A 14241-nucleotide genomic window follows, 5' to 3' on the forward strand; every position below is an offset into this window, starting at 1 on the left:
GAGAGTGAATGACAACACGGCCTGCAGTTTCTGAGACAAGACACGGATTTTCAGGATTTCTTTTTTTTTCCTAAACCACATATTTGATTTATGCTGCCGCTGGGAAAAGACGTGTCGCAGTAAAGTTTATCCGGACTTTGAGAGCGCGCCGTGGGAAGTTTTTCCGACACATGCCGCAGCACAGAAAACATTTTGGAGGACTTATTCTTTCTAAGAATGGCAAAGGTACAGCGTTTCACATCCCTGATGCTTCTCGTTTCTCTCAGGTTTAATCGCAGAAGTAGCGCTGCAAGTTTCGAGCTGTCAGGAACGCAGCAGGTGACCAGCAGGGCATGAGATGTGGACCGCAGCTCGATCACAGGCTGTACTTTAATGTAACGGAGGGGATGTGAAATGGTCCCGACTAGTCACCGAAGCTGGGAGGATATAACTTGAAAGGAGCGAGTGTTTAAAAGAATCTCGGTCCACCATGAGAGCGCTGAGCTTGCTGTGCGTCATTGTCGGGCTGTGGGAGTCGAGCCTGAGCAACAGAAACTGTCCGGACCTGATCGTTGACAGCTGTCACTGCTCGGCGGAGAGGTCCAAGGACCTGGACAGGCAGCACGTCCGCGTCAAAGTTGTGTGTGATGATGTGGACTTAATGGACACGCTGCCGCCCAGCTTCTTACCCAACAGAACTGTTTCCCTGTAAGTAGTTTATCCCACCACTGCCTACACGTCCTACCCACGGTGACACTAATTAGACACTAATTAAGCCATCAGTGCGTGTCCCAGGGACACCAACCACGATATGGACACAATTTTCAGCTAACTATTTGATCTGGACATAGGAAACACAGTGAGTCCAAAGTTAATTTTTATCTGAAATTGGGATTGTGTCTAGTGGCTGATTTTTTTATTTTATTTTATTTTATTTTTGGGGGGGGGCCTTGGAGCTCTCTTAAGTGCCCCTGGAGATCCTTAAATCCCAGTTAGAGGACCTGAATTCATGGGCAAGAGCATTAAGTGTAATAAATTGATTCCACAAGGTTAAACAGCTTTGCCACAGTTCATCAGGAAGTGTTTTATTCAGGATGAATAAGTTTTTGAGGGACTACACACAAGTGAAATTAATCAATAACTGTAGCTTATATTCTACAGAGTATTATCCTTCAGAAATATTGAGGGGCATACTGATTCCCATAGATTAAAATATCACAATACAATGGCTGAACTCAACTCCAATTTACTCCCCAGAACAATATATTAGAAGTACCGCAGTATGTCATTGAAAGAAAGAAAAACATGAAATATACAAGATGACTTTGATTAGCTTTCATTGAAAACAGATGATTGTCTCCATGCAGTTTTGTCTCTGTACAACATTACAAATAGACCCTTGTTAAGCCATCAGCTAGAATTGCATTATTTTATGTATACTGTTAATATAATTGACTCCCATAATTATTTCCTTGTCCATTATAGTTGAAGCAATTAGTCATGTAATCAATTAGTCCATCGACAGACAATTGACAACAGCTCTGATAAATGATTTGTTGTTTAAGCCATTTAATTAAGCAGCAAGTCCAAGCTGATGCCACGTCTGCTAATTCCAGCTGCTCAAACATGAGGTTTTTCTGCTTCCTCATTTTAAATGGAATATTTTTCAGTTTTGGACGATTGGTCAGACAAAATAAAATATCTGAAGATGTAACCTTGGGCTCTCAGACTGAACAAGTAATGGGAAAAAATAATCAACAGATTAATTGATCAAATAATTTTTATGAAAACCTTTATTTAATCGGTTAATCTCATTGACATTAGGATCTGTGTTGCAATAAAACCTGATTACAGTAGAAAAATAAGGACAGAAATAGGATGCACAGCCAGTCACACTCTAGCACATGGAAATAGCCTCAGAAACAAGCACAAATATCTTGATAAATGTTCCAAAATTAAAAGTTTGAACTCATCTAGTAGGATGTGATGTTACAGGCTTAAGGTCCTTGTAGTTCATTTCATTGATATGGTGCAAACAACTGGATGGTGGTCTTCCCAAATTCAGCCTTTGCTGGTGGGCTATCAACAGCTAACTGGTCCTGGGGTCTGTTCTGATGGACGGTAGTTTCATATGTGAGAAGAGGTGTAATGAGGCAGCTTCAGCAGGAGACTTTCAGAAACAAGAATGGTAGTGTGTAGTCCTTCTTCTGTCAAACCGCTTTGCAGCCATACTGTCAACACTGGAAGATAGTTGGCAGCAGCAACAAGTCCTTGTGAAATCTTGCTTTTTTTCACTGACTTACTGATTGAATTTATCTCAGTGAAAGCTGTAGCTCAGTGCGCCTTTGGACCCTTTGTAGTCCCCAGAACCCGCGTTTGAGAGCCACCATCCCTGCATGAGCCACACTGGAGCCTCACCTGTCTTGTGTTGTTACACTTGCCACCTCTGCATAAATCTTTGCCTTTCACCGCACTCTTTAGGGATATCATTTGCATTGTATTCAAAGTTATTCAAACATAGATTTTGCGATCCGAGGGGGAGAAACCTCCCTTAGTATTCATCTGTTCCTCTCTTGTAGATGAAATAGCACTTCAAACACTTGAGGGGGTTGATAACTTTCCCCACACGTCCCCCCTCTCCCTGCAGATGCACAGATTGACTGCTGGATTAATAGATTGTTTTATTCTTGGAAACTTGAGGCCTGCATTCGAAGTGTAAAAGCAAATACTAAATGTAAAGGCCCTTGACAAGTTACAGCCATCCACTCATTCTGAACTAAGTGCGCAGTTGATTAATGGGAGCACTTTGCTTACTGCAATTTATTTGGAGTGGTGTTTGCTTCCATGTGGGCAGTGGTGCTTTTGCTCTTTTATGTGGAGAACGGTTAAAGGCTTTGTTTTGAGCTCGACATTCATCAAAGCAGGGCTGTTTTGTAACTTGCAGGTACTAACGAAGTTTGATTTTTAAAGTGGTCTACATAGATAACACTAAGACTTGAGGTGTTCTGTAAAAATCTGCAGTAAGCATCAAACTAACTGGTTGCATCTTGAAGCTGCTCTCTCACAGAATGACACCTCAGGACGTTCCTCGGTTCACTTGAGAAATGTGATGTTGTGTGTATGCTGTGTTATGATTAGACCAGTAAAAATAAGCCTATTCCTCACTCAGTCCTATTTCTTGGTAAACTAAATCCTACAGCCGAGCTCTAGCTGGCCAGGAAGCAGTTTTCCTGCGTTAGGAAATGTGACCTTTGTCAGGCTGAAGTGGCCTCCCTGCTCGCTCTTTTGTTTAGATGTGCTGTACAAATAAACAGATATATCAAGGGAAGTATGCACATACCGATCTCTCCCAGTAGACTCCCCTACAAATCTCCTGAATGTCTCCCTCGTGCTCTCTTCATTTTCTCCTGCTTTCAACACCTACATAGACTATGAACTCCTTGTAGAGCCATTTCCTCAATGACAGCTCAAGCACAGTGTGTCAAGTTCAAGTATACTAACCCAGATCCAAATGCCACCTCTAATTAAAGGCACAGATTGAGCTCTGTTGCTTTTCTTTTTGCCCTTTATCGTTGTATCTATAAAATGTTTATGAGGAACGGACCCCACAGTAATGCAGTGCCTTTGGAAATGACAAGAAAAACAACTTAACAAGCGAATAAAAGAACATTAGCATAAATAAAAAAAATGAAAATGAACCACATGCAAGAGCCTGTCAGTAACTCTGTGCAGTACAACATCCTTGATTAACACCAACGACTGTTTTTCTTATCGTCCATGTGGGGGGACCGGAAGTTGAGGAGTTTGGAGCTTGGCCTGACAGCTCTGTTGACCTAGGGACCTATCTGGTGTAATGGTTTTGACGCCACCGAGCAGCAGAGGCACTGCCTCTCTGCAGAGAGCGGCAGCTGAAATTGCAGCCGACACCTGTCTCAGGCAGTGCTAACAGGACGACTCTCTGCATGTCCAGGAGAGAGGAGGGACAGATTGTGGAAGAGACAAGGGGATAGAGTGAAGTTGGGAGATAGACATGGAGAGGCAGTGAAAGAGCCATTAGCGGAACAGAGGGAGTGACAGAGAGGATGCTGGGAAAGTGGGGATGGGAAGTGTTTAGTAAAACGTCACTTGATAGCTGAGACTGAGGCTGATTGAGATGATGTGACAGATTGTTTGGACGGGGAGGCGCTTGTTGCAAAGTAACAGCTGATTGTAACTGCTGCTTCACTGCTGGAACCTGCATGCAGAGATACACACTGTGCGCTTACATAACTGGAAACTGACTTTAAAGTTCTCATAAAGTACGACAACTGCTGCTGTTTTCCCTCCCACTGAGCTGTTGTGTTGCAGCCAGACCTGGTGGCATCATTTGCATATTATTCTCACTACTTATTCTTACCTGCTGAGTTGAGCTGGTCCAGTGTGTGGGCTTTGATTTGACTTTCACAATTTTTCACAGCCCAGAACCTTTCTATAAATTAATTTACAGCGCTATGAATTTTGGCACCTGATTTGGATATTGCTTTAGTACTGTATTAGCTGGAGTTAGTGTTAGTCCTGATAGCAGCAGGTAAAATGCTGTATAATATTATTGCAGTAATATTTCTTTAGCAAACATCAAGCACAGAATTAAGACGGTTAACAGCAGAGTTATTGGACCTGTACTCAATTCTACCAGTAGTAACATGAACGATAGCTGACTAAAAGTAACGTTAAAGCAACAGTAACCAATATTTTTTATTTCAACAATTCATCACGTGACTAAATGTATATGAAAATTGCTTGCAGTGATAAATTTACAGACAATTATATCTTGACTTCGGCCTGTATTAAGTTGCTGTATTAAGTTATTGCTGATGCAAACTGAACATTTAACTGCTGCTGCAGCTTCACATTAAAAGCATTTAATGGGCAAAACATTTGTTGACTTTTATTATGAAATAGCCCAAGGAAATGCAATGTGCTTGCCAGTGAGATTAGCATTGACTGCTATTGTTCATCAAAGATGTGAGGTCATTTTCTGCATCTTTGACAGCAGCTTGGTTTGAAATATTGTAGGGAGTCATTTAACAAGAAGGAGCAGCCACAGAGAGCTGAAGGCTGCACACCAACTTCACAGTGAGGTAACAAACTCCTTTCAGTTTCACCGTGCCCTGCTGTCCACATGCTCATGCCATGTGCAGCATCAGTCACGGTTCCCAGTTGCTCACAGAATGTTGGAAAAGGGCCCATTACTGACTTGTAGTATTAACCCACATTTGCTGTTACCACCAGTAATTACAGGTGTCGCCAAATCAACCAGGAATCTTTGAGTTTGCCACTTTAAAGGGTAACAAAGGAAGTCAATGTTAAGCTTGTGGTTTGTTTCTGTTGCTCCCAAGTGGGAAAAAGAAATGTTACTGCAGGTTCAATGTTAGATCCCTCAATAATCTTAGCTTATCTTTTCATAAATGTCACTGGGCTGGCCTGTCTGTGTTCATGGCTTTCAGTGACTGTGCATTCCTGTAAGCCATTCATCTGCTTACCAAGAACAGCAAGCATTAGCTAACGTCATTGGCACAGAGGTAATGTTACTAAAATGTTGCATGCTGCATATTAGTGTAAAAGGCCAAAGTGGCCAAATCAGCTTCTGAGGAGGAGATACTTTTGCTTTGTTTGTTTTTTTTGCAGTCAGGGGCCACAATGTGCAATTCTGGAGGTTGATTCAATTTGTGGGAAAAAACATCAAAACATGAATTTGTTCATTTGTTTGTTTATATTCCTGTTAAAGCTTTTAAGATTTAGATTGCTTTCATAGTTTCCATCCTCAAAGGTTATTTAGTTTAAAAAAAAGATTGTCAGTGATTATTTTTTTGTTTTAGTTTTCACTGACATAATTAACTAAAATGACATTACTGTTACAGTTTAGGATAATTATATCTTTTCTTCAGGACTCATGAAAAGAAATGAAGCGTAAGCGGTCCTCAAAAGGTATTTTGTGCTTTTTGTTTTAATTCAAATCTATTTTGAATTCACCAAACACTGCAGGGGAGATGCAGTGTTTCTGATTTACTGTACTTTGAGCTGCTGAAAGTGATCCTCTTCTGGGTTTGTGCATGTACTCTCATGGAACCACGCTAAGCTCCTCCAAAGCCCTGTTTGAAGGAGAGAAAATGAGGGCATTTGGTCTGGGCCCAAATCTGGAGGTGTTTGGCATAAAGTAGCCTGCTCTGTGGGCCCTCATCATCATCATCATCCTTTCAGAGACAGACAGGAGGGGCTGTTTGTGGTGTCTAGAGGGAAATGATCAGGACGAGGCTGTAGCTTGCTCCAAACCACTACAAGAACGTGTCAGTCATCATGCCAGCGCAGAGAAGGGCCCAGAAGACACCACAGGAAGCATGGCTGCAAAATAACTGCTGGTTTTATATAATGTGCTGGTGCACTGTAGGTGAACAGTTGCGGCATCATCTGTAGCATGAACGGATGAGTCAGAGGTCAGTATTGATCTGTGTACATCTTTTCTGAACAAACATGGCACATCAGAACACAGTTTATTCTCCTCTTTCTTTTCCTCAAATGGCTTTCTGCATACACTCTTGTTTTTTTTGTATGGCTATAAATATATTTCTGTGTGTTCTTCTCTCCCCTCCTCTCATATTCACTCCCCCTCTCTTATTTTCCTTCGCTGTTATTCCTTTGGGGCTTTTTTCTCGTCTGCCGAGGTGCTGTTTGTGCTCTACCCTCTTCAGAGTTCTGAGTACTTCTACATGAATATTTCATTGACATGCACACATAGCCCGTCCATATTCTCCTGTGCATTACCTCACTGACTAACCCTGTGAGTGCACACAGGATCAAGACATTCGGAGCGTAAAATGCTCTAAATGATATGTCACACATATACATAGAGAGTTAATCTGAAGAGATGTGACCAAAATGACCCTGACACAGTATGCTGTATCTAACATCTCACGCTGTGAGGAGTCATGCCAATCTCTCTTTCTCATTCTGGCTCTCTGTTGGCGTCTCTCTTGCTTATCTCCAGTGATACGGAAGATTCTTTTAAAAAAGGCAAAAGGTTCATCTTTAGATGAGTGCATTCTCCAATATCAGTCGTCTAAGCCCCAGAGGGCGTAATACTTTTAGATCCCCAGCACTTTCCCCCCTGCGATAACTAAAGCCAACAACATTTGCCCTTGTGTTATCTGTGCACTCAAGAACCGTGAGGTCAGGGTCGATCAGTAATGTTGCTGCATGTTCGAAGCTGCCAGTCGACTTAATAGGCAGCTGTTGATTTATCTCTTTAACGCCAGTGGGTTAGTTTTGTCAAGGTTTCTTCCAGGCTTCTGTGAGTGTGTATTGATACATCACTCAGAGATGGTGCAGGTCCAATGGCCTTCAGATTGGCTGTGTGCAAAGCTCTGTATCCAGCGTTCATGTGGCGTGCTCTAAAGAAAAAGCTGATCAGTTCTGCTTTAGATAATAATGATTCACTGATCGAGAGTTCATGACCGCTGGAGGAGAGAGGAGCCTGTAAATTGTGCTATAGCCTTGAAAAACCAAGAATGTGTCAAAACCCAGACTTACCATCTAAAAATATTAGGTAAAGATAAATACAGTGTCTGCCAAGGATACTTCTCTGCTTTGCTATCCCTGCCTCCTCCCTACACCACTGAGTAAATACTAAAGTTACTTAAAGGGTCATAAATTTGAGAGAGCAGAGGAAGGCCAACTTAGAAGCCGGCTGCCTCTTCCCTGCTTCCTGACTCATTGTAGAACAAGGTGATTAAAACTCTGATGCATGTTGCAGGGTGTGATCGCAGTGGCAAGCGTAGTTCTGCTGCCTGTCACAAGATCTTTGGCAGGCCATTATCAGCTCCGTGGGCTGGTGTGTGTGCACATGCATGACTGTGTGTGTGTATGCACACTGTGTTCAACTCAGGAAGGCGCTCTGTGTGGGTGTGTGTATATGTAGGAGTTTTGACACATGTCAGCTTGCATGTTTGTCACTTAAAATGCCTCCTCACCTCATTCGCATGTTGCTCAGCTCAATCAATGGCAGTCATTGATATTATGTGGTCAAATCACATGATGGTGACATCCAGCCAAGTAATTAAATTCAGCTGTAGGGATTTAAGATAAGCCAGCAGTGTCTTTAAATGTGTTTGTTTGTCAAAGGGACAATCAACTTGTATGGTGGATTGCACTGTCCCCTTGCAGCTGGAAGGTGTTGGGTTGGATTCCTGGCTGGAGCAGAGCCCTGTGAAGTTTGCATGTTCTCCCCCTGTTGGTTTCCCTTATCATTAAATCATATTCTTCTGTCCGTACACTTGACCAAGACACCGCTCAGTGGCTTTCAACTGTTCCCAATACCTGAGGCAGGTTAAATTAATGGGATCAATAAAGAACAACTTAACTTATTGGGAGCTGTGTTGCTGTTATCGCTTGCGACTAAAAAAAATCTAGGGATAGTGTACAGGGATCACTTATCAAATCCATTTGGATTCCATCAAATCCAAGTGTAGCCTACTAACTTTGCACTCTTGATTTTTCAAAGGCTTGCTCCAAACACAAGGAAGTCCTGATGCAGAACTATTAAGTTGACATCAAACATGACAGTGATTTGATATGCGCCAATGTTAACCAGAAGATTCTGAGCATTCCGACATGATGCAAGGTTGTTTCACCAGAAATTTATGGATTTCCCTGTTGGTCTTCATGGCTGAGTACAGACACCAGTTTGCAGAGAGCACATCAAGCCCACAACTGGCAAAATTTTATCATGGCAGTTTGCCAAGTTACTCACGGCTAATATAATTTGCCAGTGATGTTTGTCATTCTAACTGGTGAAAGCCAGAGTAGATGCTGCCCACTGATATTACCTTAACATTATTTCAGCCAACTCAGGTGCAATAGATTGTATGGGAATGTATAATATGTGGTGTCGCTCCCTGCGAGGACACATCCGCACGGCAGGAAGTGGGGTGAACTGGCTTGTAGGCTGTGCTACATTTTCCTACATTGCTCATAATTGGCTAATAAAAAAGAGCTCAAGAGATAAAATGTTCAGTCAGGGATTAATTAGCGTGAGAGCTTAGCGATTGCGAGTGTTTTGCCAATTGGGATCTAAAATGAAACCAGCTATTAGACCCCACCCCTTTGCAGGACTAAATCTCTCATGTGCCCTCTTGCTTCCCACCAGGAGAACAATGTTGTTGCTTCTTCTTATTTCTGCTTTTTGATATCTCCTTTTGTGGCGTGAAGACATTCAGGAGTGGCACACCAATGTAAAGATGTAGTGTGAACTTTGAGCCTCCAGTCTCCTGAGCAACAATGAGATTTTTTCTTCACATGATGGTCTGCATGAAGGGAAGGGTCCATCGTGATGTGCTTCACTGTCATGCAGAGACCATGTGAAGCTCTATTAATACATACATCTGTAGGTAACCCCTAAAGCAATGTCTGGTTCCCATCCAAGGTCAATGTTAGTAGATATGAAATGTTATTTTGGTTAGCCGTGTCTAGTAAGCTGATCCTCTAAAATAACAGAGGGTTTGACTGTTTGAAGAAAAGTGGCCAGAAACCATGAGGCCAGCGGATCCAAAGGTTTGTAATAGTTCACATTGTGATCTTTACTCCATTTAGTCTTCATGATTGGTGCGTTGGATGGTGTCTGTTGAAGCTATTTTTGAGTCTGTTCTCCTGTAATAATATAGTTCGATGTCTCTGGTGCGTGGCAGAGCGATGACTTTTTAACTGGACCTCACAGAAATATTCCAGCTGTGGTGTGAAGGGAGAGGGAAAGCCAAAGCTCCTGTTTTAGGGAAGGATTGATGTGAATATCGCTCGCTATGTTCAATCACTGCCACTGCAGCCTCTCAGCCTGAGGACTGAAGCAAACTGTGTCTTTGGAATTAAATTTAGGGGTAAAGCTATAGATTGTTTTCATTATCAGTTAATCTATTGATTGTGTTGTTTCTAAATCTTCAGATTGCTTGTTTCTTCTGATCAACTGCTCAGATTTTTTTTAGTTTTTCAGTTTACTCTCATGTAAGACCAAGAAATGGAACAAATCCTCACATGTGAGAAGCTGGAAGCAGTAAATGATCATTTGTACCTGAAACAGACTTAAATGGTAATCATTTATCAAAATTTTCAGTTGCAACCTCACAATTTTGACCTCACAAAAAGCCAAATTTGTGAGCCCCCCAAGATATGAACTCGTGGTCAGAGGTTTTGTAGGTTTACTATACTTGCTGACTGTAGCTGGCACTGAATCACAGTAGGCAATGACATAAACCATTTGCTGCAGCCCACAGAGACAATACTGTCTCCATGCACTCCTCTGTCATTGAAAGCAGCTTATCCACAGAGAACATAATTGATAATGTAAATACAGAGTTGGACGGACGCTCCAGAAGTTTGTCACAGGCTGTTTACATAATGTTCAATTTTGTTTTTCCTGTGATTTCCTGGACGTTATGCAGAAGCCTGAGATAGGCATGCAGAGGTCGGCAAGCAGACGCACACACACACACAAACACACACACACACACACACACACACACACACACACACACACACACACACACACACACACACACACAGCATAGCACAGCACAGGACACGCTTGAGTTTGCACAAACAGAGGCTGCCTGTCCCTGAGTGGGACGTCCGTCCGCAGAGGGAGGTGTAGCGGTCTGGGGAACAGAAGGGAGACGTGGGACAAAACACAGTGACAGCATTGGTATCCCATGATCTCAGTGTTGACTACCTTCACTTCATCACACCATCCATATGTGGCTTTGAAAAAAGGGCCACTGCAGTTTTCCAGAGCTTAAAGTGACAGTGTTTTTGAATAAGGAAATAAAAGCAAAAAACTCCACCTGGCCTCTGAAATGGAAAATATTGTCAGGGCTGTGGTTATTTTTCAATAAATCTGTGTGTGAAATATTGCGAAATTGACCCACTCAATCTTGCAAGCAGTTTCTCACCATGTCCAGTTGACTCCATGCTGGCTTATATCTGCTGCAATTTTCTGCTCTCGGAGAGCTTCGTGTCAGGACGAATCCAAACTGACAGAGCCCCAGCAGGATATTGATGTCTGGATCAACAACAATAAAAATCCATATGAATTGTTGCTTACACACTTTTGCTCCCTAAATGACCGCCTGTAAATCTCATGGTCCATTCCTACACAGCTTAGGTATTCTGATTGATTTGTGGCAAAAGAGAGGTACTTTGCACACTGAATTTCACAGGCTCCCACATGTTTCATTCCTGTTGGCTAAACCCCACCCCTAATGAATGATTCTCCAATAGCGACTGTAAATAAAACATCAGGCATGTCAAACTTTGGATTTCTCCACATGCTGACTGGTGGACAATGGGCTGAAACAATAACACTAGGGTGATGTCTTTATTATTACCTTCCAAAACCAAAAACACAAGACGCGATGCGTAAGGAATGGATTAAACAGTGTGTTTGTCTGCTCTAAGCTGCAAACATTAGCATGCCTGGCCGACTAACTTACTTCTTACAGTAGTAACCTAGTGTTATTTACAAAGATAAGCAGCATCTTATTGGCTAAGTATATCATTATATGGGATTACTCTCAACCTTTTAGCATTGTTACCAGTAGGGACAATCATGAGCTTATTTAATACATTTACAGGCTTAAAACGTCAGCTGCAGAGGGAGTTTTCAACTAACTCACAGAGTTTTAGCTTCAGCATCACCTCACACTCGCTAAAGCTGCTATGTTATAGCAATAGTGGTCATTTGTGCTGATAAAATCCATGGTCAACGGCTTGAAATAAAAAGCCTGCTTTTGTTTTACTTCTGTAGGAAATTGTTAAAACAATGACTGTGAATTTTGAGCGGCACTGTCTGTTTAACAGGCGTAGCAACAGTAACGAAAGGAGGCAGGGCTTAGTGAACAGTCGATTATCTCATCTAATACTGTTCTGTTCTATGGTATTATACTGTTTGTATCTTGGACAGGCTCTGCTGATTTTGTCCTGCACTCGCTCAGCACTGTCCGTTTTCATTCAGACTGATTTGGCCTCAGTTTCTTTGTAAATGTGTTTAATTCTCAAAGAGTTGAGACGTGATATTCTCAGAAGTTTGCTCTTGGGGCAGACCCAAATGTAAATACAATCTTGGATGTTGACATGAATTTGCTGACACAAGTTCGTGTCCATCCTGGCCTTTTCGCTGAGAGGGGACTTCCTATCTTCAGTCCTGCTTTTCCTGCCAAGACAACTGTTATCACTCTGGGGAGATATGGGTACTTTCCCCAAAGCATATGCATAAGCAAGCTTGTTAGATTGACTAAGAAAATAAACTGCCACAAATGAAAATTGTAGTCTTTACACAATTTTCAAACTTTATTTTTCTTATACTTTTGTGAGCAAATTTTAAGTTCTTTTTGTGAATTTATGACTAGTTTGCATGTCCGTCTATGCAGTGTGTGAGTCTTCACTGTCACATTTTCACTGTATACACTTCCGCTCTGCTCCCTAGCAGTCTGGCCAGCAATCTGCCCATTCAGCACAATGCATTGTGGGATTTCACTGCTTTATCCTATGGTTAAAATTGAGCATACAGTCCCTGCAGCCATAACGAGTATGTCGTCACAGAAGAGACCAGTGACACATCCCAATTACCCGTCTTTCTCTCGACCTGGCCAATCATTCCCAGAACCTTATTAAAAGAAGATGGGAAGATGGTGGAAGAGGGTGGGAGATCTGACCTTGTGGATGAGGTTGTGTGTGTGCGTGTGTGTGTGTGTGGGGGGGTGGGTGTGGTCGTATCTCCTAACAGGAGATACACAACATCACACATGCAAAGAAGGTCTTTTGCCAGATGTCACATGGACATGCAAAAATCCGCACAGACACAGAGCAGCCCTGCAGCGGATGATTTAAGAGCTGGCTGAAGCAATCAATATTTTAGCAGATGTGAAATCCAGAAAAACCATCCAAGGTGTATTTAAAATGATGTGAATCTGGACTGTAGAATAAGTGCAAGATAAATCATTAGCTGCTTGCGCTGTTGTACTCTAGCTTACAGCTCTGTATGAAATTATATGTGTGTGTGTGTGTGTGTGTGTGTGTGTGTGTGTGTGTGTATGAGGAAAGGGAAAGCAAGATATTACATTGTTGAACTTTAAACGACAAGACTAAACCAATAGTTTTGGACAGTTGAATTACAAATAATCAATGCTTCACCTTGATTTTTTAAATACACTTGCAAAATATCTAGTATTGTGTCAGCTAACATATGTTATTTGCATCATTAGCATTCATTTTACACAACAAAGTCAACTCTCCATTTAGTTCTGTTTTAGTCTTCACTAAACTGCTAAATGGTGTTTATCTGTCAGTCTCTAACATTGTGTGCTGGGCCATGTACACTGGGTTTTTATAGCTTTTTTGATTAAAACAGCTGCCTACTGTCCTGATTAGATGGTTGAGGATGAATAAAAACAGCAAAGTTGCTGGTTGTTAAATGAAAACAATGTGCAAAAAGGTGGTTAAACTCTCCATAAACTGCTCAGTTATTTCTCCCAAGTAATGCCACTACAGACAACAGATTTCTTTCTGTCCCATGAAAGTAGGTGACATTACCTATTTTTAACTGGACCCCGTACTTCAAACCAGTGAGAAGAGCGCAAACAAAACATCACAAACACAAATTTCTCAGTTGAAACTGGTCTAACTTTGGTAGGAAAAATTGTGTTTATGGTGGACCCCGCCACCCATAGTGGGAGGCTGATTTGAATAATAAATGTAAAGCCCTTTAAATTTGGGGTAATTTCTGCATACACTCTATTCCTTGTTTCCTTTTTTTTTTTTTTCATTTCATCTATTTGCCTTATGTAAAGTAAAAAATGTTTGAAAGGGTTTTCACAAACCTAGCTTCCCTTGCCTTTAACCACACAAAACAATTGTGACCCGCCACGAGAAAACCAGCAACAAGTCGGCCCAGCACAAGTTGAGTAAACAGCGAAAAATCGCTTTTTTTTTTTAAAAATTAGTGATTTTCATTTTTTTGCAGAGTATGTAAGTTGAAATCATGAAGAAGCCACTCAATGTTTCAAATAACAGTACTGGGGGCCTTAAAACCGTAAACTTTGTATTTGAATTTGGGTTGTTTCAGCGGAAATTCACAGTCCTAGTTGGGGGTGTTTTAATCCTCATGTGGTATACTGCACTACCTGCACTGCCCTGTTGTATCACCGTGTTTCCAGCAGTAACTGACTCTAAGGTGCTTATGTG

General features: G+C 41.7%; 1 protein-coding gene across 1 annotated transcript in view; it reads left to right on the top strand.

The window, feature by feature from the left end:
* Positions 1 to 469: 469 nt before the first annotated feature.
* Positions 470 to 14241, top strand: part of LOC139341535 (adhesion G protein-coupled receptor A3) — a 154071-nt gene continuing 140299 nt past the window's right edge. Inside the window, exon 1 of the mRNA XM_070978090.1 lies at positions 470 to 687. Within this exon, the coding sequence (XP_070834191.1) occupies positions 470 to 687 (218 nt within the window). The remainder of the gene's footprint in view (positions 688 to 14241) is intronic.

Source organism: Chaetodon trifascialis, chromosome 13 (assembly GCF_039877785.1).
Source record: "Chaetodon trifascialis isolate fChaTrf1 chromosome 13, fChaTrf1.hap1, whole genome shotgun sequence".
Lineage (NCBI taxonomy): Eukaryota > Metazoa > Chordata > Actinopteri > Chaetodontiformes > Chaetodontidae > Chaetodon > Chaetodon trifascialis.